Genomic DNA, 26665 nt, shown 5'->3' with positions numbered 1-26665 from the left:
TATATATATATGTATACCACTCTGATTCAAGGGCATATACCACTAATATGAACTTTCAAGCAGCACCTGTCTTCAAAAAACGGTGTGATGTTGGAAAAGTACCGGCATACCACTCCAGGTATCGGTACCTCCCTCTGAACAACAGTAGCATACCGCTCTAGAGATCGGTACATACCTCTGAACAGTAGCATACCATCGGCACTTTTTGATCTCAGCGTCACTCCCTCATACACTGAATCAAAATAGCATTAAGAGTGAAACGATGAATTAAAATAGTATCAAGAACAGTGTAATAGAACTGCATCACAGTCTAGCTTGTTGTTGGGGAAAATCTAAATGACTAATTATAAGGTGTGCTTACAAAGTCTGGTGTCCTTATGTGTCCTCGGTGTGTGAACTTCCTCTGACATTAAGCGCCACAGCTGTTTAGTCTATCCAAAAGAACACTCAGCACTGCTTGTAATGGTAAATAAAGTTGTAGACGGCGTCAATACTTCATGGCGTCTTCCGATTATAAAAGTGACCTTTGTACTAGAACGAATTGTTAAAGTGTCCAGATACTTAGAATATGCTGTATGAAGGCAATTCGTGTGTGTTATGATTTTGTGACGTATTGCCTGAGACACTGATGTTTACTTAGTATAAATATCTGAGGCTCGGAGACAGATCTCCGAGCAGCCTTGATCCATGTATACTGTACGTGAATCAACTCTGTCTCCTTCTTGCAAGAATAAATGGCCTATTGTTTGATAATTTTCCATCGGTCTCGGGTGAATTTTTCTAACATAGATGGTCCTTCGAGAGCCGGACTCAACATCTCCTGCTTCTCTCCAGCTTTGTGATCCTGAAATCGTGCACGACGGAGTCCAGGACAAAGTCCTCAGCCCTATCCTCACACGAGGATAGTTTGGCAAATTGAGAGGCCAGGATTCTGCTGCAGAGGAGAAGGTGTGACGAGATCCTTTTTGGTGAACCAGGCCGTTGGAAATCATTGGAAATCATTACAGGGAACCTGGGATTCAGGGAATCGAAGATCATTGCAGGTAAAAATATAAGTTCAATGGCCCGTGCAGCCTAAACTGTTAAGTACTCTAAAAACAAATTTTAGTGGGAAAAAACACTTTAGTACCGGAAGTACTAATTAAAAAGTCTGAATAGACTTGTAATCTACAATGCTCTAGTCGTCGTAACTAGAATGCTTTAGTCGTCGCAACTAAAAGGGGGGTTAAAGTCCAAAGTGTAAATTCTCCGGAGAAGGGGTTAGAGTCCCAGTAAAAATAGGAAAAAAAATAAAAAAATAAAATAAAGTGGGGAGACTGGCATTAAAAGGGATTCTATATCTTTTATGTTGACTTATGAAGGCGAACAACTTGAGGCATCCTATATTTATTTGTCGGCTCAGGGAGCATAAAAAGACATTTAGAGGGATACTATATCTTTTCTGTTGACATAAGGGCAAACAACTGGAGGAACTATATTTGCCGTCGGCTTAAGGAGCCTAAAAGAACATTTAAAGAAAAAATGATACTCCTTTATTTTAAAACTATAAGGTACAATGGGTTCACGCGTGAGCAAGAACAGTAAAGATGATACTTTAAAGACTACAGGAAAAACAAGACAATGAAAAAAAAATGCGAAAATAATGTGACTAATTCTCCTGATTTGTATCCAAGCGTACATTTTAGTGAGGGGGTGTGCAGAGGGCGACCTCCTCCACCTCCTTCCCTCTGCTTCTCCTTCAGCCATCTCACAACAGGCTCAACAGGTTCCTAAAAACTCCACACCACTCTTCTCCTGCCACTGTTCTGGACATGCCAAGCCCGAACGCGAAAAATCCCAGCCCAGACAATTCAGCTGAAATTGTGTCTGCACTGAAAAAAACTCATGAGCGAGGACTCCAACGGACCGCTCTACAGGCCAGCACACACCAGATCGGGCACAGAATACGGTGAGCAGAACCCACCAGTAGTATATACGCTGTACACACAGTAACAGTGTTGCAGCGTAACCATCAAAAGAAAAAAGGGAAACAAAATATGATATTTGACTATGATGATGCTATTTGAAATATCTGAACCTGTTTGTTTTAATGTGTTTCCGAGACAATCAAAGACACGGAGGCAGGTGTGGACGGGACAGTGGGAAACGTGGAGAGAGTGGATGGAGGGGACAGAGTGGAGCTTGCTTTGTATGTGAAGGAGAGTGGACAGGAGGAGGACATCGGAGGAGGAGGCCGTCAGGACACCTAATTCAGCGGATAAATCAGGTCATGTAAAAACACGCACACATTGATGCACAGACTGACGGTAAAGAATAATAAATAGAAATATTAGAACTATATCGAATAGAATTGTGGGGTTAGAGTTATTGACAATTAATAAATACAAATGACAACTACACTAACATTACATGCTGGGAGCTAGAACATTATCCAACAGGGTTCAAATGTGCCTTACAATTGTTTTACTTCTCCTCAAACTGCCTAGTAGCCACAATTGGGTCACTCTGCACTATCTGTTGCCACCTGTTGACGAGATATCACACTGTGATATGTAAACCTCTCACAGACAACTGATGGATACGAACGATGCCCAGGGCTGACACCTGGTGGTTCTGTGGAGGTAAGCTAAGCAGTGGAGCGGCTCGTGCAATGGCACAAGTTGGTGAAATGCCACTTTGTGCTTGCCAAATGTTAGTGTTTACAGTATGTTTACTTTAGAAGTGTTGAACCATAAAAGACAATCATTGAGTATATTAAATATGTATTAAACTGTAAAGGATAGTCAATAGGAAATTTTGAGACAGGCATTACAGGGACCACTATGACCAGGAGGCGATGAGCCGGGCAGTGAGACAACACAGGAAGTATCCAGTGGAGCAGTAACGTGCAGAAGGATGGCCAAATCCCAATGTCCCCCCTAAACCCTCAAACCCTGAACCCTCAAGGACTTACTGACATCACCTGGTAAGTGGGTGAGTGTGAGAGACTGTGAGGGCTTGAGATGGTGTAAATAGGAATGGGACAGCACTTTGCTGCAACATAGCACTTTACCATGAAAACGACAACAAATATATGTATAATTGTGTGTATTTATTTTATACGTTGTACTCCCTGATTTGAACGTCTTCCAGGATCTTTACTCACAAGATGAGAAGTAATTTCATATAATCTATTTACTCGTTTTTGTCAAAACAGCTTCAATGACAAAATCTAATATTTGATGAATAAATAAATAGATATTCTCTGATTTCATGTTTATTTTTTGTTCCATCTTTAACCCTTAATGTTTCTGTGTAAATGTAATACTCCAGGCTGAACACACGTGAGTCCATGCTGACTTACGGAAAGGGTTCATAAAGGGTTCAAAATGTCTGCGAGAGAGCCCTCAAACACTTGACGATTTGACCGTGGGATATCCCTAAACCCTCACGGACTTCGCGGGAGCGTGCCTCAAAGTCTGTGAGTCCGTAAGGGGGGGACACTGGGATTTGGCCGATCATCTGACTGATGGTCACTTGAGGGCGGTCATCTGAGGGGACCCACGAGGAGGGGCCAGCTGGATTTGAGCCAATTGTAACACTTTGAGAAACTTTATGACTCTTTGAAGTATAAAGAAAGATGCAGAGGAGGAAATCGACCAGTTCGTCACATCTTTACCTGGAGGTCACTCTTTTCAGCGGATCATATTTCTATTGATAGTGCAATTCACTTTGCAAATTGTTTAGCCTCAGTAAGATTAAATACCTTTTGATTGAAACCCAGTATTTGTAGATTTCTGAGCGTCTCCGCTGTGAAAAGATTCAGTGGAGCGCTCCGAGCAGCATAGTGTTCTCGTGTGTAAACATTCAGGCCCCCACTATGAAGGCAAATCACAAAATCCGAGAGCGCCTATGACAGGGGTGGCCAACCCGCGGCTCGCGAGCCGCATGCGGCTCTTTGCCCGGTTTCATGCGGCTCTTACGTTCATATCGAAGTTTGTATTTGTGTTTTTTTAATGTTCGTGTTCGCTTCGCTTGAGTTAAATACGGTATTTTCGTCAAACGCGCATGTGCGGCCACAGATTACGTTCCTCGTCGACCCATTTAACGCCGAGACGGACTGTTTGAAAGCCCCGCTTTAAGTAAAAATGTAAAAGTCGGACAATTTACAAATATCCGTTGTATCGCGCAAGGCGGAGCTCCTCCCCGATCCGCACGCGCCGCGCACACCTCCACCAGCGTATGTGACAGCAGCAGCAGCAGCCACCCTCCCCGCCGACGAAGAAGGAGCAGCAGCACCCCCCCCCCCCCCCCGCCGACAACCGGCCCTTTGGGGGCAACCATGATGCTGATGTGGCCCCAGAGCGACAATGAGTTTGACACCCCTGGTGTACACAATGTTCATTGTTGAAAATGACTGGCCTGTGGTCTTAGGAGTCAATTTCTGTCATTATCATATTGGTGTGTGACATTTACAATAAATCTGGCTGAGCAAAGGTATGTGTGTGTGTGAGGAAGGGATAGGGTGATGTTCATGTGTGCCCATGTGTATGATGTGGCTCTTTGCGGTAACACAGTAAAAAATGTGGCTCTTGGTCTCTGACTGGTTGGCCACCCCTGGCCTATGAGATCCATGCGCGCGTGAAAATGAAACGGCAGCGCGCGTATTTTACTCTGACGAGCGCTTTTACATCACTCCGCGAGCCAAAGTCGGTCTCGCGCGAGCAAAAGTGAAAAACTTTTAACCTGCTCGCGAGCGAGCGAGTCTTTTACTTGCTCGCGAGCGAGCGAGTCTTTTACTTGCTCGCTCGCGAGTAGTTTTTCTTTTTGACAGTAAGTGGGCGAACCCAGTCTCGATTGTATCTCTACATCTAATTGGTTACAATCCTCGTCTTTGGATAGACCGGATACTCACTCTGACACAGACGTCAGGGGGAGATTTTCAGATTGCACTATGGTCAGGGGCAAATAATGTACATTTTACTGCACGGGTACTTTTACTTTCTGCACTTAAAGTACATGTTGCTGATAATAACATACGTGACTACGGTTTTGAATGCAGGTATTTTACTCGTAGTGGATTATTGTTTCATTAGTATGGTATGAGTACGTTTACTGCAGTGAGGATCTGAATACTTTTTCATCCACTAACTACTTGGCAGTGGTTTAAGTTGGGCAAACAGTTAATATACAAACAGTGGTCCCAAATCTTGGCTCCAGATCTTTGAGCAGGTCCAAATTGTTACTCATATTATATACAACTACATTATATCTCTTCTGTAAACACAACAGTATGATTAAATATGATCACATCATGTTTTAATCAATTAAGATCGAAGAGTTTCTTTGAGCTTTTTATCACAAGAGGTTTGATAGTGAATTTAAACCAATCTGAGCAACTTGACTAACACATTTTGTATTATTGTATTTAACAACGCTATTAACATAATGTGTATTTCATCAGCCTCTACAGTCTGAAACGTTTACAGACAAATGTAAAACATCCTGAGATGTAGTGGAGTCGTGATGAGTGGCGGATTGAAAACCCCACATATACCCCACACTTAACGGTTGATCTCCACATGGAATATACTCAGTAGGATGAACTGAAGCTGTTGTGTCCAAAGTCACGTTCAGGAGCAGTCTGTCACTCTGTCACTCAAAAATGACTTTTAGGCAATGAACAGTTTGAATAATAAAAAATATTCTATTGTCATTACAGACACATTAACCTACAATAGACAGTACGATGTAAATGGATTGTGATTCATTGAACTTAGAGAAGTGTATGTCCTCCACTTCATAGAAAATACTGTATCATGCTGATAAATTACAGTAGTCTACTGTTATTGTTAATTGACAGCATTAACTGTTAATTTACATGCGAGGGATGAACATTTAACTGTATGTTACAGTTATTATGAAATACTGTAAGATACCATTTTAAATCCAACGTAAATTTACAGCAATTCATTACAGTGTACATTTTATTTCAGACTCAGGGTCCAGATAGACAAATACATAAAATGACATACACTAACAATAAAAGTACATAGGCCTAGCAATGCCTTACAAAGAGACAGCTGTACCAATGTCGCCACAGCTGGGACTGGTAGTGTGTGGTACTAAACCATATGTTGGTTAAAACCAATATGATCTAATTTTCAGAGTCATTAAGTCGACAATTGAATTTTTACATGAGATTTCTTAACACAAACATTTCTCTAGCACTACTCCATCTCGGTCTCTTTAGCGGTATTCTCATGGCGTCATTATAACTTAAGCTTTTTTTTGTAGTTTGACCACAAGTGTGCAGTGGTGTACAATATGCTCTGAAAAGAGACATCTTCACTCCATCTGTACACTTACCAAACTTGCGTGAGAGAGTGTTTGCTTGTGCATACAACCTATGACATTGCCTAGAAATGTCATTATCATCGGTCATATGTTCTGTTATAAAATGACCAAGATATTTCACTTCATCACAGACACCAAGATTTTTGTCAGACAATTTGAAGTCAGGGAAGTTTAGACATTTGTCCTCTTTGGTTCGACAGATCAACATAGCACCCTTACTGGCGTTGTATTTGATGTCATGTTCCACACCATACACAGTACATATAGTAGTAGAGACACAATATGCCCAAAACTATTTACATATGCCAAGTGTTTGGACGACCTGCTTCATATTGAAACATAAGCATTTAAATACTGAAACTGCTTGAAAAAGGCAGTTTCTGTAAGGCTGAAAACTTTATAATCACGTATAGCCCAGATTTAACACATGAAGTAATGTTATCTGCGACCAAATGAATGCTGAAGAGAGTGAATGAAAGAGAGAATTGTGAAAGTAAAAATAACCTTTGTTCTTCTCATGTATCAGGGTGAAATATAGGAAGTGCGCTTCTATAAACCACATCAAACCAGAACACTTTGCTCAGTTGACCAAATTACGGATGTTGCTGATGAACAACTGAACACCATCCTTCAGTCTATCTGTACCGTATATATTTTACATAGCTATTTTATATAGCTAGCTATTATGTTGAGTGATAGAGCTCTCTAGAAAGCAGTGTTTCAGTGTATGTGGCTGGGGCTTTTATTGTGAAGGATGGAACGGAAAGAGGAAAAGGGCTTCTTGTGAAGTATGTGAAAAGAAAGTAAAGTTATTGCCATCTTGGTGCAGTCTACGGAGCCCCGTGTTTATTATTGTAATACTATTATAAAGTATAGGCGCAACATAACCCTCGGCTACACAAGTTATTTTTTTCTTGGGAAAAAAAAGATGGATGATAAGATATTTCACAGCTTTCTAATGATATTCTTGGCGATTACAAGTCAGTTCAGGACTTTAATAGAAGACCTACCGGAGCTAACGAAGGTATGCACTTTTACATTTAGGCACATTTTAATGTTTAATTTGCAATAATAGATCTCTGTTTTTATATATTATCTTAAATCATGTTTTTTGTGTACTCTTGGGTAGTTTTGATAAGATATTTTTAATACAAATATTTTGTATAAATATGTTTTTTTGTTATTATATTTAGACACACACAAACTTTGTTTGAATTCTTTATCTCCAGGATATGAACATGCATGATCTGCAGACAGGTCTGACACACAAGGATTTGGATTCTTTGATTTTGAATTACTTGGATCAGGTAGGCAATTCAGTGTTAAACATAAACAACAATGACACTAATAATAATAATAATAATATCTCCCTGTTTGATAAGGACTCATTTACCAGAATGAGAACAATAACCCTACCTTTCTCTTACCCAAGACGAAAGAGACAAGTTTTAAGATTACACATGGCATACATCCCTATAAACAATTCTGGAGTGTTTCAATCTAGATTACAACTGCAGTAAAAACATTGAAACCACAGACCATCTTCTTGTCACGCAATAGGTTTCAATTGTCTTGGATATCTGTCTGGCTGGCACCTGTAGTTCTATCCCTCACTCCTCTTATTTCCAGTGGTGGAATGTACGACATTTATTTATCAACATTAGTAACTTACTTTACAGATTTAGATTATTAATACAAAATATAAATCAACTAATAAATGATGATGTACCCTGCAGTTACCTAAATAAAGCAGTTGAAATCAGCCCCACCTTTACTCGCTGATGCTTGCACATAAATAAAGCAGACGTTTGAAAAACCCTGTTGTTTGGGTTTCATGTTAAAAACAAGAGAACAGACTAGATTTTAAATGTAGAACGTTTACTTGTAACAGAGCATTTTTACACACATTTATTGCTGCTTTGACTTAGTCAAATATCGTAATACTTCTTCCACCACGGCCAATTTCTAGAAATAATGTCACATTTGGTGTTATTTTTCAAAATAATAAGGAAGAACTTTGCTGTAAGAGCCAGATTTACTGGTTAGGCAACTGATCATCAACTGCCTGGCATTCCCCTGGCAGCAGGTCCCGAGACCTGTCCACACATTACAACAAAACAACTTTGTTTCAAATAGTTTCTATCATCCATTAAATGGGTTTTACTTCCTGCTACTTTGAATTTAGCAAATACTAGTGGACTAAGGACAGAGATTTTTAGTTCTCATTAACTCAGTTAACATTTTGGTATTTGGAAGGTTAAATTACATTTAGGTTAATCTAACTTATCACTGGGATACATATGATTGAAAGGTTTCTTTTCAGACATATAAGTAGCTGGTTTAACGTAACTTTGTGCCAGAATTCAAAAACTGGTGATAGAAACTTGAACAACTAAAATTTGAAATCATCAAAAGATTAATATTCACTAAAAATAATAGAGCAACCGTTATATAATGAATATCCATATGAGATCAAAAACCAACCATCAAATAATGAATATATATTATATCATATATAATATTGCAATTAAGGAAATAATGAAAAAGAGATGCAGGTTAAATAATGAATAGCTATCCATCAAATAATTAATACAAAATAATAAACTCCATACAAATTAAATGGTTAAATGTACTGTCTGCTTTAAAATGTTGAACAACCAATGATTGAAAGAACACAAATAATGAATAATTTGATTCCAATTGTCTTGAATATCAGTTGGCAGAACTAGAGAGACAATCTGTTGCGCTGGAAGAAGACCTTCGTAGAACGATTACAGAGATTTCAACATCTCAGAGAGGCATGTCACGATGGTTGAGGCATGTTAGTATACTACACAGACGCTTGAAAAGACTGCAAGAAGAATTAAGAGCCGCCATCGAAACCCTGGAGGGTAGGTACCGACGTCGCATCTGCTTCAGAAAAACATCCATGCTGGAGAGCCAGGTAAAAACAATTGTATTCTTATTTAAACATTTTTACTTAAAACTGTGTGCATGTGTACTTAATAATAATACTTTTCTGTTCAGCATAATATGATTTGTATGTATGTCCTTTTTGAGGAAAATTTGCAGAAATACCCCCAAGTATATAATAATGTGTCATCCTGATATTTGTATATGCATATTATGTGCCCGATTGCAAAGTGTACTATATTGATAGACCACTTTGGCTTAATTATCTATTAAATGTTTGTAAGAGAAATGGGGAAAGAGAGAGAAACTGTTTGAGAAATGAAATGTCGAATCTCAGCCATCACAGTCAATTGAGGGCTACTTTAAGATTAATGCTGTTCTGAACTCTTCCCGATACTGTAGCTAATTTAATATTAGGCTGATTAAGATTTAGGCCAATGTGTAAACTAGATATCTGCTAAACAAAGGTGGTTCATGTCCATTTGCTTTCAGTAAGTCACACATGATGAAGAGTCAGTTGTAATTATTAAGATCATGGAGAGGATCATAATCCTTGTGGATGAATTTCGGGATAGGATTTTAAGCTTTAATGAGAACAAATGTATACAAGGTTATTTATACTGAAACAGACTTTATTTGATAAAGACCAAAAATCAATTTAATCATCAATTTAATGATGTCAATCACTGTTCAGTGTTCATCCTTTAAGTTTGCACTTTAAGGTTAAAGGAGATTTGATTTAGAACTATCAAATGTAACAATGTTATAATTGTGCAGGTTTTTACTGTATTAAAGCCACACTTGTATTACACCATACGAGCCTCCTAATCATCCTCCTTTTATTGATGACATTGCCTCTCTTCTGCTTAGGTGAGAGAAATAAACCGATGGCGTTCCCGGTCTTGTCCCAACATCCCATCAGAAGGCCTATTTGACGACTTTGAATTTCCCTTTCTCACTAAGTGGAGCAGCTTGAATAGAACCATAGAATTGAAGGACCCTTTGAAAGACATACTCAAAGAGTTATACGACAATGTTGAATCCCTTGAATTATCCCGCATAAGAATCATGAAGGAACTGGAGCGGACCGGGCACATTGATTCCCACCAGCCTCAGCAGCTAAAACCTGGCCCTGGCCACCGAGGACAAGACAACGCCACTTTACCGTCATCCCAGGCTGCAGGAAGGCTGGAGGAAGTTAGATCTGAGTTCCAGCCCAGTATATCTGATTCATCTCGGGCCAGAGAAACAGCACATAATGCTACCAGTCACCACTCAGATCAGAGTGGACAACACCAGGTGAGTTTGCTTTCATAATATTTCTGCTGTGTGTGTGATAGTTTACATTACTGTACCATGACATAAGAAAGAAGTGTTTTCAAGCTTCAGAGTGAAACTACAGAGTAGGTCTAACAAATTAAAATAATTCAAGAGAGGTCACAAAACATACATAAACAGTGGCAGGATTTTTTATGTGTTGAACACTGCATTAATTGATAAACTTCCATTTTGACCATCTGTTCACTGAAAGATTGTGAGGATATAAATACATTTCATGATCTCGTAAATATAACCGGGTTTAATTTTTGCATTGATTCTTGTAGAAGGAGTGTCTTAACTCTTAACTCTGTGTTCACATGTATTGCACTTTAGAAAATATACAATACATCTATCACAGAAAGCCACACTCAAGTCTATTATAGTGAAGCATGGTCCAAAAAAGTTCAACAGGGCTCAACTGTTGCTGCAAAGCATTGCTGCAGCATCGGAGGCCCTGGATTGGTCAATCAAACATTTACCTGCTTTATTTTGGTGTTTCCTGTTGGCTCTGCTTGGTTGATCACCTGATTGTGAGGCACCTGTGCTGACTAGGGCTGTGTCTATAAAGGCGGGCCCTTTTGATCAGCTCTTTCTCTCCAACCTAATGGACAGCAGCACTGCTGTAGTGCTCTCTATTTGGTTTTCAATTATTCATTCATTTATTTGAACAAACTTACATGCAGTAAAAATTCTCTCCTGGTATTGTGTCCATTATTTTTGTTGGGTGTTGAGCCTCTCTTAACAATTTACGAACAGTGCACATCCTTGGTGGATAACTTTGTACTGTGAACACCATATTTCTGTTTATCTTGCCATCGTGACATGAATATGAAACAATTGCTGCTGTGAAAATGTTTGTAATTGTGTGCAATATGTGAATTGCTCCACTAGAGTTTCAATAGAACTGATTTATTTGTAATCCTGTGAATTCTCTTCTTTCATACGATGTTAAACCAATAACTGTTTGCAGACAGCACAAAGGGATACAACGCAACCCAACATCACCATTCACAGAGCAGCAATCCAGGCAGCACCATCACAGGTAGGAATTCTTAAAGGATAGATTCAAGGTTTATTAAAACAATAGTTTGATGCTTATGTGAACATTGTTCACATTCCTGTTACATAACTTTGCACTGTGAACGCCATATTTCTGTTTACCTGGCGATCGTCACAGTGAAGTTTAAACAATTGCTGCCATGATATTGTTGTAGATATGTAAAATCTACTCTCATAATATAAACCACAGTGCAGTATGTTGAGGTCTGATAAACCTTCAAACTTGTTTCTCTGTTACTCAAACCAGCTTTCCTGGATCATATCTCATCGTATCACCGGTGCTTAAAACAACACTCTCCCCCTTTTATATGCAGACCCTCGGGTTGTTTTATCACAAGGGGTTGCTCCATTAAAGTTTAAATAGAACTGGTTTAGTTGTAATTACGTGAATTATGTGAATGCTCTTCTTTCATATAACCATATACCAATAACTGTTTGCAGACAGCACCTAGGGATACAACGCAATCCAACGTCACCATTCCCAGAGCAACAATCCAGGCACCAACGTCACAGGTAGGAATTCTTAAAGGACAAATTCAAGATTTTTTACTGCTTTCTTAAAACAATAGTTTGATGCTTATGTGAACATTGGAACAGGTTTTGCTTTCTGTAATTATTCCTCCTCTGATTATACTGCCAATTGTAATATACCTTCAAAATGCATTTCTTTGTTTATGTGAGTGATGGGGGACAAAATCCACAGTCCTTGTTGATCAGCATGCCAGCAGCAATTACAAACAAAAGAGCCTCCGTTGTTCACATTCCTGTTACATAACTTTGCACTGTGAACGCCATATTTCTGTTTACCTTGCGATCGTCACAGTGAAGTTCAAACAATTGCTGCCATGATATTGTTGTCAGCGTCTCCCAGAGAAACACAGCCGGCACTGCTGCCACCGCGGTGAGGGTGGAGAATGAAGTAGTGTTGATTGGATCATTCTGAATGTTGGTGATATCAGATCTATCTATAGAGTTGTCCTCTGAAGAAGATATTAAACAGAAACTATTGGATGATATTAAGATTCAACCACTAAAGGAATAGTTTGACTTTTTGGAAAGAGTTAGATGAGAAGATTAACTCCATGCTTGTTTCTGTGAATATGAAGCTAGAGTCTGCAAGCAGTTAGCTTAGCTTACAGTCAAGACTGGTAATGGTAATAAACTGTCCAAAGGTGAAAATAATTCACCTACCAGCACGTCTTTAGGTCACAACTTGACATGTTACATCACATTTGTCTAATCTCTACAACAACCAAAGTGTAAATACAAGTTATGGTTTCACAGGGAGTTGCATGCTGAAACATTTTCAGACGTAGTCTTGCTGTTTTCCCCTGCTTCAGGTCTTTATGCTAAGCTTAGCTAATCACCTGCTGACTCTAGCTTTATATTAAGTGTACAGACATCAGAGTGGTATCGATCTTTCCACCTAACTCCTAACAAGAATGCGAATAAGCTTATTTCCCAAAATGTAAGACTCTTCCTTTTTAAATAAGGTAACAAGACTGCACTCACTTGATGAGATGTTGTAGGCAAGAAATCTTGATGAAATCAGGACTATCATGACAGTACAAGCATTTCAGTATAGTGACGAGTGTATTTCTCTCCTTGTCAGACTGGGGATGTCTGGACTGCAGAGGCAACAGGAGACTGGGGAGCTGAAGAGAGCTGGGAGTCAGTGGATGGGAACCAGGGTAAGTCTCTCAGCTGGCCTCCCTTATCAGAAATATGATCTTTTTTTACTTCTCTGTCCGACTTCTTCTGCATTCAAACACTCAGTTATTCTTGTTAGATGACCATTAACTGTATGCCTGTCTTCATTGTCAACCAGGTCTCAGCAAGGCCGAGCTTTCCAAGAAGGAAGGGGAGGAGAGGAGGAAAGAACTGGAGAGGAAAGAACGGGAGAAGAGGAGTAAAGAATGGGAGGAGAAGTGGAAAGAGCTGGAAGGGAGGAGGAAAGAGCTGGAGAGGAAAGAACGGGAGGAGAGGAGGAAAGAGCTGGAGAGGAAAGAATGGGAGGAGAGGAGGAAAGAGCTGGAGAGGAAAGAATGGGAGGAGAGGAGGAAAGAGCTGGAGAGGAAAGAATGGGAGGAGAGGAGGAAAGAGCTGGAGAGGAAAGAACGGGAGGAGAGGAGGAAAGAGCTGGAGAGGAAAGAATGGGAGGAGAGGAGGAAAGAGCTGGAGAGGAAAGAGCTGGAGAGGAAAGAGCTGGAGAGGAAAGAATGGGAGGAGAGGAGGAAAGAGCTGGAGAGGAAAGAGCTGGAGAAGAAAGAACGGGAGGAGAGGAGGAAAGAGCTGGAGAGGAAAGAGCTGGAGAGGAAAGAACGGGAGGAGAGGAGGAAAGAGCTGGAGAGGAAAGAACGGGAGGAGAGGAGGAAAGAACTGGAGAAGAAAGAACGGGAGAAGAGAAGTAAAGAATGGGAGGAGAAGTGGAAAGAGATGGAAGGGAGGAGGAAAGAGCTGGAGAGGAAAGAGCTGGAGAAGAAAGAGCTGGAGAGGAAAGAACGGGAGGAGAGGAAAGAATGGGAGGAGAAGTGGAAAGAGCTGGAAGGGAGGAGGAAAGAGCTGGAGAGGAAAGAGCTGGAGGAGAGGAGGAAGTATTGTGAGGAGAGGAGGAAGTATAGGGAGGAGAGGAGGATGTATTGGGAGGAGAGGAGGAAGTATTGTGAGGAGAGGAGGCAGTATTGGGAGGAGAGGAGGAAGTATTGGGAGGAGAGGGGGAAGTATTGGGAGGAGAGGAGGAAAGAACGGGAGGAGAGGAGGAAAATACGGGAGGAGGGGACAGAGCTGGAGAGGAAATAGCTGGAGGAGAGGAGGAATGAGCTGGAGAGGAATGAGCTGGAGAGGAAAGAGCTGGAGAGGAGGAGGAAAGAGCTAGAGAGGAAAGAGTTGGAGAGGAGGAAAGATTGGCAGGAGAGGAGGAAAGATCTGGAGGATGGGAGGGAAGAGCTGTAGGCGAAATGGGCAGAGTGCAAAGCTGCTTATCTTATTTCTTACAGGTCCAGTCTTAAACTGGGCCCCAAGCTGGACTGACGGGGATGCAAAGAAAGATGTGAGGGTTGGGTTGGAGAGGGAGGAACATGGACCACAGTGAATGGACCCAGAGCAGTAGATGGAGGCTTGATGTTCCACAAACAAAGGAAAGAACAGTCAGAAGGAAACATTACTGTTGGTTAGTACAGTAGATGACCATCAGCTCTGGGATTCCCTGTTTTTCTTCATTCAGGAACTGACAGATGGGTGAAGAAGCAACAATCCAGTCCTTTATGAATGCATTATTATGGATGGCAGAGCTGAAACAAACAGAGACAGAAAAGTGGAAAAGCGACACAGAGCAGCACTCCCTGCAGCCTGAGGTTCCTTTTTTTTTTTTAAATACATAACATTTAAAGTTGCAGTTGTAAAGTAAATGTATTTAAATGCTGCATTGGGCGACTGTGGCGAAGGGCCATCCTTCAATCAGAAGGATGTCGGTTCGATCCCCGGCTCAGGCTCCACTAGTTGCATGTCGATGTGTCCTTGAGCAAGACACTTAACCCCAAAATTGCTCCTGTAGCTGTGCCTACGGTGTAGAATTGTGATAAAATCTGAATTGTAAGTCGCTTTGGATAAATGCGTCTGCTAAATGACTGTAACGTAATGTAATGCAATCTTGTCTTAAAATGACATGAAGAAATTCCCCTTTTTTTTAAATTGAGAAATATTATATACAACAATATTTCAGTAAAATCCAATGAGTCAGTCATTTTTTTAAGTAATGGGTGTGGTCAGGGTAAAGGAGTTCCTCTAAAAGTTCCTTTAACTCTTTTATTTGTGCTTTTATTTAATAGAACAGATCTGCTCTGTAGGATCACTGACAACAACTCAAGTTTAAAAATCTCCCGCTAGCAGATTCTGTGTTTTCATCAAACCTTTCAGTGTAACCCCCATATCTCCTGTCTGTGTTGGATATGGTATTGTTAGATTTGGTGTTGCGTACCATGTAAGGAGCTCTGTTGACTCAACCAGCAGCCGTCACCTTCAGGTAAGAAACTAAGCTGCGTTTAGTTCAGATTGACTCCAGATTGAGTGCAACCTTCCACCGATAATCCAAATCATGTGGCATGTGAGCTGTTCTACAAATAAAGATAAGTTATATAAATGTATGTTTCTTTTTTAAATTAAAAGGCTGTAGACATCCTCCTCCCCAGTAAATGTATGAGCCAAGAATGTATTGAGTTGTCATCAGGAGGACATCCATCTCTGAGATGTCTGCCTCCACCACAAAACAACAGGTGAAAATGTCAACAGACGACTTTTTCTTCAGTATGAAATATGACTGGGAAATATAGAAATACCAAAGCTGATTATCTATTCACCTCCATTGTATTGGGAACAGATTCTGTGGAGAGATATTGCTGCTGTTGTTTTTTTTTAAAGTGCTAAAAGCACGACAAAATAAATGTCATTGATTTGTATTGAGGTGCAGACAGACAGAGATCGATACTGTAAAGCCTGCACAAATAAACTCAAACTATAGAGATGCTGTAGATAGATATACAGTAACAGGAAGTAACTGAGAAAAAAAGTCCCCCCCCCAAAATACAACAATATATTGTTTATGCTGACAGTGGTAGAGGTTAAACTGGTACACATAACAATATGCATATCTAACTTATGGTACAATAAAATGTTTTCATTGTGAGCACCTGTTGCCATATTGTTATTTTCTTTAAAGATTAGCGAGATTGCATCTAGTGTACGGAAACACATCGATGCGAACAATAGCGCCACAACACTGCCTATATCGTGAGATGATAAGACATGGCATTTAACCTCTTCCACTCCTCGAGGATGCGGGCGAGTGGAAGAGGTTAAGCAGCAACACTTGAAAATCTCCATCACTTGACAGGAAAAGAAAAAATATTTTTACCAAACAGAGGAAACAGAGTTTGAAGCTCATAGACTGTAAAAAGCCAAAAGATTCAGTAAAATCCTTAAAAGCGGTAGAGATAGCCTGGGAGACAGCAGACACAGATGTAATGTAAAAATATTTCAAATAAGTAAATAATAGAGTATTCAGGGGTAATATTAGGTGGTTTGTATCTACAGCACAGTATTATTGATATTATACTGCATGCTGCATCTAATACAATGCTTGGGAGATTTAAAGGAGAGAAAAAAGTGAACAGTTAAAACCACGATTAAATGTTTAAAAGACAAACAGGGCCCACTCTGACAGACACAATGCAGAATCACACAAATTATTCTTTATTCAAAACAATTGCAAACAAATGTCAGAGGAAGACGATGTGTTATTCATTAGAGATGTCATGAAACTGCAAGAGTGTTGGATTAGTTCAGACCACATGTCTCCGCTCAGCCCAGGATCCCTCGTTTATTAACTCAACAGAGGGCCTTAGTGCATTTGACACATGACATAGTTTTTCTTTTAGTACAAACACCATATTATATTATCTCAATTTGATTATTTAAAATATTCTTCCTATAAGTCATATTATTTCTTCATAAGCAAATACTGCAACCACCAAGAACCACTTTCACGTCCTTCACAATCCCAAAAATATCAACATTCATCTTCAAAATCTTCAGTTTGAATTAAAACATTTAAACATATTTCATCTTGGCAGCCTAATTAGGTTAAATATTGTTCGTTGTGCTCATATTTGCTGTCTGTAGAAATGCATTACATTGTGAGTTTTGTGATGTCATACAAATGTCCCTTTATTATTTGAGAACATGTAATAAACTGGAACAATTATGTATTGAATGTCTATTGTGATTCTTTTATTTGTTGGGAATTAAATGCAAAAGTAGCGGGTTGTATTACCCTTTGTAAATAAACGGTTACATTCTGGCATATACCGTAAAACCCAGTTATCCTACTATTACCTGCATTCATCTTCAAAATCTTCAGTTTGAATTAAAACATTTAAACATATTTCCTCTTGGCTGCCTAATTAGGTTAAATATTGTTCATTGTGCTTATATTTGCTGTCTGTAGAAATGTTAAAAAGTCTGAAAAATACAGGAACCAACCAGCTTTGTACTGTTGATCAAACTAAAGAAGGCATGCGGGACACATGTAAGTAAAGTAGGCAAGATAGTGAACGTTTTCTGTGAGTGATCTTAATAAGTACAAGTTAGGCTTTGCCAGTGATCCGTTCATCAAGTCCTGGGAACAGGCGACAGGACTTCAATCACTCTGTGTTCTTGTTTTCTTTTTTGCTGCCGCTCATCATATACACGAAACCCAGAACCACCGCTGCAACCCCACCGGCCACCAAGAGAGTTTCTCCGGCCTTACGCACCTGCAGAGGGAAACAGACACCTTTTAGTTATTCAAATCACTCACATAATAGGACATTTTTCAGCACCACTGAAATTCCATTTTCTATTATAATATAATTATAATATAACACAAATGTAGATTATGCTGTGAGGATTTATTTCAGGTCTCTATAGTAACTGACATAACTTTTACCTTGCCTGCTTCCAAAAATGTTATGAATTGCTTATTCATATAAATCAATTTGTGTCTTTATCGCCCATGTACAAACATTTGATTCCTTTAATGCATTTATGTTTTTTGTCCAACACAAAGTTCACCACCCCACACGGGTCCACCAACCTGACGGGACTCCGCCTTTCCGTAGCGCAGCTCGTTTGCAAAGTGCTCACAGTTTCCCCTGAAGACGCAGTACGGCAGCTCACGGCCCACCATCGCACAGGCCTCCCTCACAATGACGTGAGCTGGGCGGGGCTGGTACTGCTTGTCCAGGCTGTTGTTGATTTCCCACCGGTTGCTTTCCACCACGTCCCACAGCTCCTCTTTCTTCACAATGGCCTTCTCAGCTATTACAGACATCATACTGTTGGCGCCCGCACCCGGGACCTCAGCTATTTATGGAAAAGAGTGACAGAAAAAGGGGAGACACAGTCATTACTTATGTGGGTTGATGCACTAAATATCGCAACACGTTTTGTGTTTGAGTCTTTTAAGTTTTGAGCTTAAACTCACAGGGTGGTGCCAAGTGGACAATGAAGCCATCGCCAACATACACAGCCCAGTGCTGATAGGAGCCCCGGAAGATCTCAATCAAGTCCCCGACCTCTGGTTTCTCATCATACTTGGATTACAACAAAAAAATGTTTGACTTTGCAACAGACTGTTTGGCAACAACTGCAGTACATTTGACCTGACTGGACTCTCTGTGGGTTAAACAAGATGAGGCTGGTATTGGTCTAAATAAAACATGTTGTGACTTGAAAATGTTTAAATTCAATAAATTCAATGAAATTCTACATACAGTAGTACACACATGCTATACAAGTTGCATAATGACATGTAATTGCTATAATAGAACACAAAAACAGCAAAACAAAAAAACTCTATAGTCCAATTTTCTATAATCTGATTAAGTGATCATTCCCTAACCAGTGTCGGGGCCATGTCTGTGTTTCTTTTGTCTGGTTTGGACCGGCTTGGCTTTCAGCACCTGCAGGAGCAAATCACAGACCACATATTAGCACACAACACAGGATATGGAGAAGACTAAAAGATACAGAAAGGTTTAAAAAAGAAAAGTAGTTCACTATCCCTTTGATACTTTTGATACAGTTGTACTTGTGTGCTCGTGATTCATGTTAGCTCAAAGGTGTAACACAGCAACTTAGGAATATAATTACATGTAATGCTGTACTTACATTATATTATTATAACATGTTAATGTCACATTTACATGGGTATTGTGTGATCACTCCTTGTAACTATAATAACAATCAGGCATACTGTCGTCACCTGTGGATCATCAAGTACCCATGATGATGTGTGACAGCTCATCTGTAAATACTAAATCTATATACACTCAGTTGCCAGTTTATTAGGTACACCTAAACCAATGCAGTCTCATACAAAAGTCCTGTAATATATCCCACCTTCATGAACGTTATAATAGTATAATTTTAGAGAGGTGCTTATTCAACTTTCACTTTTCCTTTTTGGAGGCTGCAGTTTGTGGTGCTGTTGACAGTTTCTGTTATTTAGTTTACCCTCATTGATATAAATGCGGTGGACAAAATAATAGAAAACAGCCAGTAAAACTTTCAAGTCAACAGCGCCACAAACTACAGCCTCCAAAATAATCATTAAGTTGAATCAGTAACTCTGTTCAAGTATATTATGTTATTATAACCTTAACTTAGATCTTTTATGTGCTTGCGCTTTAATAAAGATATTTTTGATCATTTAAATAACATCCTGCTGTAATGTAAACATTGTGTGTCATTCGGTTCAGATTTTAAGTTTCAGCAATATGCTTCAACAAGCGACGAAACATGAAGGTGCCGGAAAGCTAGTGATCGTCTGTGTTGACGTCACCCAAAGGCCTATAACAGCCGCCGTTCTGAAGCTAATGTCATATTATCGGTTACAAAACACTGTAGCATTACCAAAACACCGCCATTCTCTGAAATTATACGGTTCACTTTGTTTAAATGTGTCAACGGTCCGTCCACCTACCGTTACAGACGATGTCCACAGCTCGTTTGAATATTAGAGACAACGGCAAAAGAAACGAGACCGAAACCCAGCTTTGCTCGACCGGCTGATTGTTGCTGTGTTTATCCGGAGCACGTGACCTTCAGAATAAAAGCCTTACCCAAACGTCAGAAATTACGCCGACGCTTCAGTAACAACACGTTAGTAACAAAATAATTCTAATAATAATAAAGGTACTAGTATTTGTTCAAATAATAATAATAATTAGTTAGTAGTGATTTGTGTTTAAAGGTGTTAATTGTATGGCATTCGGTATTTTCATTATTTTGTCCACTCTATTTGTATCATTGAGGGGTAAATAGCAGACACACCTGTTTGATGGAATGCAATTCAACAGCACCTCGAGCTACAATGACCATACATTTGAATCAACGCCTCTTTATATGCTTACACGTTTTCATGAAATGGAAACTGTAAATGTGAGCGCAAACACATATTTATATAAATACATATACTGTATTTTGCAATTCAAGTTTTGGGTTTTTTTACAGTTTACAGAGGACACCGAATTATATATCGTCAAATTACAATATATCTGTATTTATCTATTCATCTGTATATATCTGTATCTGGGTTAGGAGTTTGAGATTGAAAGTATACAGTATATACTCTCAATAATCAGCTTTCATATATTGTTTCCCTTTATAGTGTGAACACTCGTGCACATCCTTTCGTCAATATTTTGCACATTCCATCTTCTTCTTATAATAATAAACCTGTTTCTGATATCTAATTATTTTAAACCTTTGGGGGATCAATCAAGTTATTCTTATCTCAGCTCGTTTTCTAGTTTATTAGTTGACAAGGTGGTAAAGTGAGGAGACAGACAACATTCACACCAGGTAGGTTTATGTTCATATATATATATATATGTATATTTAAAAAACGATTCCACTCAGTACCACTAGGTGTCACCAGTGACGTCAGCTGTCAGTGTCGGCTGTTCCTTTTTCTATCAACGAAGAAGTCGCAACATCCGGCCTGTGGCGCCCTTTCGATGTATTTCTGTCCTGAAATTGGACAGAGAAATCAACAAAAAAGCTGTCACAATTGCTCCCGTCGAAGCCATACAGCCCCGATGAGGATTAATTAATGTAAATATTAAATGTTAAAAGACCAAACGATGTCCGTGGTGGTGGACGGGAGTCCGCTGAAGGCGATGCAGAGCTCACACAGTCACACAGCGCAGAGCGCCCTGAGGTGAGTGGGGACGATCACTGAGAGAGGAAGCGGCAGGTCTGACAGAACAAGTACATTCACGCTCTAAAGTCACTTTACTACATTTTATATGGAAGTAAACTGTGCAAAGATTAGTGGGTTAGACCTTTATATGTCCCTTTAGTATTCTTTAGAGACAACTTATGTTGTAAGTTACAGAATTAACAAAAGACGTCAGGGCTAACGTTACATGGAGTACTTATCAGATTAGATTATTCATGTGCTCTATTAAAGGGTTAAAATAAAACAGACACACGTGACAAGTTGTTAGACCCCCCAAACTGTTGTTTTGTTGTTGTTTGTCCTTTTAAAAATGATATCAGTTGGAGCAAAGCTAGTATTTGTAGAGCAAATGTTTTGTTTATTTCATACAAGATTTGATTGGAATATATTTTACATCTGCAATGTTAATAAGGACTATTTACATTAATAATAATAATGTTTTTCTAGAAAATTAATCACTTTTTTTGAAGATTTATGAATTGTTTTTAAAAAGTCAAGTTGCAGCTTATTAATTAAGGGTATTTGCTGATCTTTGTCTTATGTAATAGTAAACTAAACACATCAACATCTTAAAACACATTTGCTTGCAATAAGTGATTAATTGATACATTGAGAACAATTATTTTTAGTTACTTCCCTTTTCTGTTGATCATTCTTTTCCATTAATCGGTCATTTAGTGTATCAGATGTCAGGAAATAGTGTAAACATGCCGACCACAACTAAGAACTTAAGCATATTCAGATTACAGAGATATGAAACCGTGAAAAGCAGTAAATTCTAACTTAAGTTGGATACAATGTGCTCGTCATTTTTGTTCAATAAATGATTTAAATGATAAATCAACTGTGAAGGATTAATTTTCTGTTGATCATCGAGCCCAATCGATTAATAGACTATCATTTTAGAACGATAAATCTTACGCTTAATCGATAATGAATATGATTGTTAATTGCAACCCTGAAAGATATCTTTTTCCGTCAGTAGTGATGTATGAATAGATCTTTATGTGAACACATACAGGCACACAAGTCTTTTTCCTCATCACTTCCTCATGTTCACTCTTCATCCTTCAGCGCCCAGGAACTCTCCCAGGAGATCAAGTCCTTCATCAGTGGCGTCGACACCGTCCAGGGCCGGAAGCTCAGTGTCCGGGAACACGCCCGCTGTGCTGTGCGCCTGCTGCGCTCGGTCCCGGCCTGTCGAGGGGCGGTGCTGGAGCACCTGAGGGGCGTGTATGACGAGCATGTCTCCGCCTTCCTGCACAACCTGGAGACGGAGAGCGATGCCAGCTCCGGGGTCAGCTCCAACCTGGAGGACATCATACAGGTGTGATGACAGACTCTATAAAGATTAGAGCATTACATTGGTTTCATGGGCCCACAAGAGGAACAAATCCAGACCCTGTCCGATCTCGCTAGCCTAGATGTTTTCCTGCGTTCATAGAAACATAATATATTTTCTGTTTGTCTGTAGGAGGTTCATGGCGTCCTGTCAGAGTTCATCTGTCTCAACCCCCGAGCCTGGGCCCCTCTGGTGTCCACCTGGGCTGTGGACTTGTTGGGCCAGCTGAGCAGCAAGCACGCCGGCCGCAGGGTGGCCCCCCACTCATCCAGTCTCAACGAGCTGCTCCAGCTCTGGATGTCCTGCGCTGCCACCCGGTCCCTCATGGAGGCCTACTCCCAGTGTTTGGCCGCCATGCTGGCCTGGTGCCCTGATGCGTGTGTGGATGCGCTGTTGGACACCTCAGTTCAGCACTCCCCGCATTTTGATTGGGTGGTTGCTCACATCGGCTCCGCCTTCCCGGGTACTATCATCAGCCGAGTCTTGGCGTGTGGACTCAAGGACTTCTGCTCTCATGGCGCTAAGGATCAAGGGATGATGGTGATGGTCGGGGACAAAGGCAGCAGAGTGCCAAAGATTGGCTCGGTGGTGGGCATCCTTGGACACCTTGCAGTGCACCACTCGGACAGCATCAGGAAGGAGCTGCTCAGGATGTTTCAGGAAAGCCTGATTCCGTCAAGTCCTCTATCTCCCACTTCATCCTCAACGTCCTGGGAGAGTTCTCCTCAACTCCGTCGCGCTGCAGTACCATTTCTCCTGCAGCTGGCTGCGATGTCCCCCAACCTCTTTGGTGCAGTGTCTGCAGAGCTGGTAGAGCTGCTACGCCCTCCTGTTCTGCTCCAGCTGCAGGTCTTGCTGCAGGGCCTCCCCAGAGATGAACTGGATAACATGCTGGGGCTGGCTGTTCACCTTATAAGCCAGAGCCCATCAGGAGGGTCCCGGGTCCTCCGTTTTCTGGCAGACACGGCGACCCCGGCCTCAGTCATCATCTCTGGGCCTACACCCTCCCCGCATGAAGGTGTCAGAGAAGGCTGCGATCGCCTCCTCCAGATGTTGCTTCTGCATCTCCACAAACTGGTCTTCAACCGCTCAGATGGAGCCGAAGTCAACCCCCATCACCCTGCTTCCTCTCAACCCAAGCGGCTCATCCCCTTCTTGGAGGAGCTGCAGTCTCACGTAGGTGAGCTCTGCGCAGAGACGCTGCGACTGGAAAGGAAGCGTCACCTCTGGCTGCACCAGTTGCTGTGTCTGCTGTCGGTGTATGGAGGTCCCAGCGTGGCCACTGAGGCTTTCTGCCAGCTACTCACTCAGGCCCACAACCCAGAGGAGCTGGCTCTGGCCTGGCAGCTGCACACCACACTCTCCTCTTGCATGGCGGGACTCATTCCTGCCGCTATAACTCGCTGCGTAGCCCAGATCCATACACACACTCTGGGGCCCCGGCAGCTGAGGCAGCTGTTGCTTAACCTGGCTGCAGCCATCCAGAGTCAGGATGAGGAGAGAAGAGGAGCAGCAGGGGTTCAGTCCTCCATGGCCATCCAGGTGGGCTCAGCGGTCTCGGGACACCTCCACGATTTTGGCCCACTCCTTCTCCACGGTGACTCGGCTGTATCCCACGCTACGGTGCGCCTCCTGTCCTGCAGCCCACTCCCGCGCACCTCCTCCCCAGCACACCTGCTCCTGCTCTCACGCGCTGCCGTCACTCATTTCTTTATGGCGCTGCGGAGAAGAGTGGAAGGAGGGAAGGTGGGGAGAGATGGGGGACAGGCGGGCGAGGCGGTGAACTGTTCGGTCCTGCTCCTGTCCCGTTTGGCAGCGTATTCTCCGCTCACTCTCAAAGCGGTACTTCAGCAGCTGGTCGAGGGCGCCCTACATAAAGGCAACGCTGGGTTGTTTGGAGGGCAGATCGCAGACATGTCTGGCGCCCCTTTGCCTTCCCCATCTCTGTCTCCTGACATCGGAGCCTCTTTGCTGGACATCAACTGTCGGTTCGGTACCATCGTCAACTTCTCCGGCAGCGTGTGGTCTGTGTTTCATGCCGGGGTGATTGGCAAGGGGCTGAAGGTCCGCACTGACACACAGCTGCCTGACCCATCGGGCGTCATGCAGGTGGGTTGCACAATTTGTGAACGATAGTTTAGCACGGCAGGCAAAATGTGGATGACATAAGATAACAGTGGAGCTGTCGATGCTATATACAAATTAGGGAAGTGATTTTTCTCTATGAATTAGGTCATGAATGCACATTTCAGCTGTCTTTGTATTCGCTTTAAAGTTGAAACTACATGTTCACGTAAACATTTTACAGGACATTTTAAAAAGAATGTATTGAGTGGAGGTAGGTCTGTGTGGGTGGCCCTGCAAATATACAGAAATGTATAGAATTATATCCTGCACTATACCTGTAAATGATTAAAGATACTGTGATTAGGTACTTTTTGTGTTTGTTGTGCTGCAGCCGAAAAGACTTTAAATGCGTGTTTCTTCCTTCTGTAGAACGTCCAGACTCTGCTGACTGTCGTAGTCCAGTGTTGCAGCTCTTCTGGTCTCAACGGCTCTATCAACAGCTCACGACCACCGTCTGACCCAGACGAGCCGCTGCCCATCAACGCCGAGGCAGCCAAGGTCATTGCAGTTACCATGGTGGAAAACGTCTGTCCAGATGTGGCCAACGGCGAGCTGTCCTGGCCCCCAGAGGAGCACGCCCGCACCACGGTGGAGCGAGACATCCACATCCGACGCTGCTTTGAGGCCCACCCGGTGCTCTTCCCTCTGCTTCAGGTGGTGGCGGCCGGACGCCCGGCTCTCTGCTACTGCTCGGCGGTGCTCAGAGGCCTCCTGGCCACTCTGCTGGCCCACTGGGAGGCGTCCCGCGAGACGTTGTCCACAGACTACCCGTGGCACCTCCAGGCCTCCTGCCTCCTGGTGTCCTGCATGGGAGAGGGCCAGCTCCTGCCTCCTGTCCTGGCCAACGTCCACGAAGCCTTCCCCCACCTCACCCCCTTCGAAGTGAGGCTGCTGCTCCTGGCTGTGTGGGAGTACGTGCGAGGCAATGGGCCCATGCCCCAGAAGTTTGTCTTTAGCTCAGAGAAGGGGCTGTTCTGCAGGGACTTCTCTCGGGACGGTGACGTGGCAAGATACGTGGCACCGATTCACAGTGTCCTGCATAAAAACATTGATAGATTGGGACATCTGTGCTGGCGGTTCCAGCTCTAAAGGGTTGTGGGGAGAAGACTGTGTGGAGCAGGTAACAAGAAATAAATAGACAGAATGCTGTGTTGCATCGCTCCAAGAGTGGACCGCAAAGTTGCTTTCACTGTACTTCAGTTTCATACAAGTTTAGGTGTGTGTGTGTGTGTGTGTGTGTGTGTGTGTGTGTGTGTGTGTGTGTGTGTGTGTGTGTGTGTGTGTGTGTGTGTGTGTGTGTGTGTGTGTGTGTGTGTGTGTGTGTGTTTGTGTGTCTGTATGCGTGTGAGCGTGTGCGTGTACCTTTTTGTACTATATTTTTAGACTTGAAGCGTTTCTAACTAGTTGTTCCTGGGACAAGACAAATGGCACACATGTATATTATGTTGATAGAGAATTTGCTCCACACAAAACGCAGCCTTAAAGTGTGACTTTGGTTGGAAAATACCATTTAACTCAGCTAATTCACTTTTACGTTGTTTTGAATCATTTTCAGGTTGTATATGTTCTAAAATTGTGGCTATAAACATGCCTTCTATCTGTTGTTATACGCCAAAAAACTGTTTAAACCACTTTACAAAATAAATAATTTGGTCCAAGAATGTGTCTTGAATTGAGCATCATTGTTAATGCTAAAGAGTTGTTATCACAGGACTCTCCTGGTGATTAAAGTGATCACCACACAGTTGTATCATCATGTTCTTTGCATCGTGTAAATCCTCTAAGCCAGT

General features: G+C 41.6%; 3 protein-coding genes and 1 long non-coding RNA gene across 4 annotated transcripts; 3 read left to right on the top strand and 1 right to left on the bottom strand.

The window, feature by feature from the left end:
• The first annotated feature begins 10441 nt into the window (after nucleotides 1-10441).
• On the top strand, nucleotides 10442-12141 carry LOC306701725. The gene is made up of 3 exons (XR_013767244.1): nucleotides 10442-10548; nucleotides 11540-11611; nucleotides 12070-12141. It is a non-coding gene; the product is annotated as an uncharacterized lncRNA (long non-coding RNA).
• Nucleotides 12142-13187: 1046 nt separating this feature from the next.
• On the top strand, nucleotides 13188-14658 carry LOC306702041 (uncharacterized protein; the record flags this gene model as incomplete). Its single annotated transcript, XM_079167534.1, has 4 exons — nucleotides 13188-13193; nucleotides 13241-13319; nucleotides 13457-14159; nucleotides 14625-14658. The coding sequence occupies 4 exons, from the start codon at nucleotides 13188-13190 to the stop codon at nucleotides 14656-14658; spliced, it is 822 nt and encodes a 273-aa protein (XP_079023660.1).
• A 2196-nt stretch (nucleotides 14659-16854) lies between these two features.
• LOC306702408 (phospholipase A and acyltransferase 3-like) lies at nucleotides 16855-20242 on the bottom strand. The gene is made up of 5 exons (XM_079168029.1): nucleotides 20147-20242; nucleotides 19064-19124; nucleotides 18647-18755; nucleotides 18257-18525; nucleotides 16855-17936 (listed from the first exon to the last, which is right to left on the bottom strand). Exons 2-5 carry the CDS (start codon nucleotides 19076-19078, stop codon nucleotides 17826-17828), a joined length of 504 nt encoding a protein of 167 aa, XP_079024155.1. The 5' UTR covers nucleotides 19079-19124; nucleotides 20147-20242; the 3' UTR covers nucleotides 16855-17825.
• Nucleotides 20243-21167: 925 nt separating this feature from the next.
• ints5 (integrator complex subunit 5) lies at nucleotides 21168-26610 on the top strand. Its single transcript, XM_079168117.1, has 4 exons — nucleotides 21168-21385; nucleotides 22481-22733; nucleotides 22881-24857; nucleotides 25245-26610. Exons 1-4 carry the CDS (start codon nucleotides 21291-21293, stop codon nucleotides 25962-25964), a joined length of 3045 nt encoding a protein of 1014 aa, XP_079024243.1. The 5' UTR covers nucleotides 21168-21290; the 3' UTR covers nucleotides 25965-26610.
• Nucleotides 26611-26665: the final 55 nt, after the last annotated feature.

The sequence above is a fragment of the Pholis gunnellus genome, assembly GCF_910591455.1.
Source record: "Pholis gunnellus genome assembly, chromosome: 10".
NCBI classification, from domain to species: domain Eukaryota; kingdom Metazoa; phylum Chordata; class Actinopteri; order Perciformes; family Pholidae; genus Pholis; species Pholis gunnellus.
The sequence above is the reverse complement of the archived record's forward strand: the minus strand, read 5'-3'. Positions and strand labels throughout refer to the sequence as shown.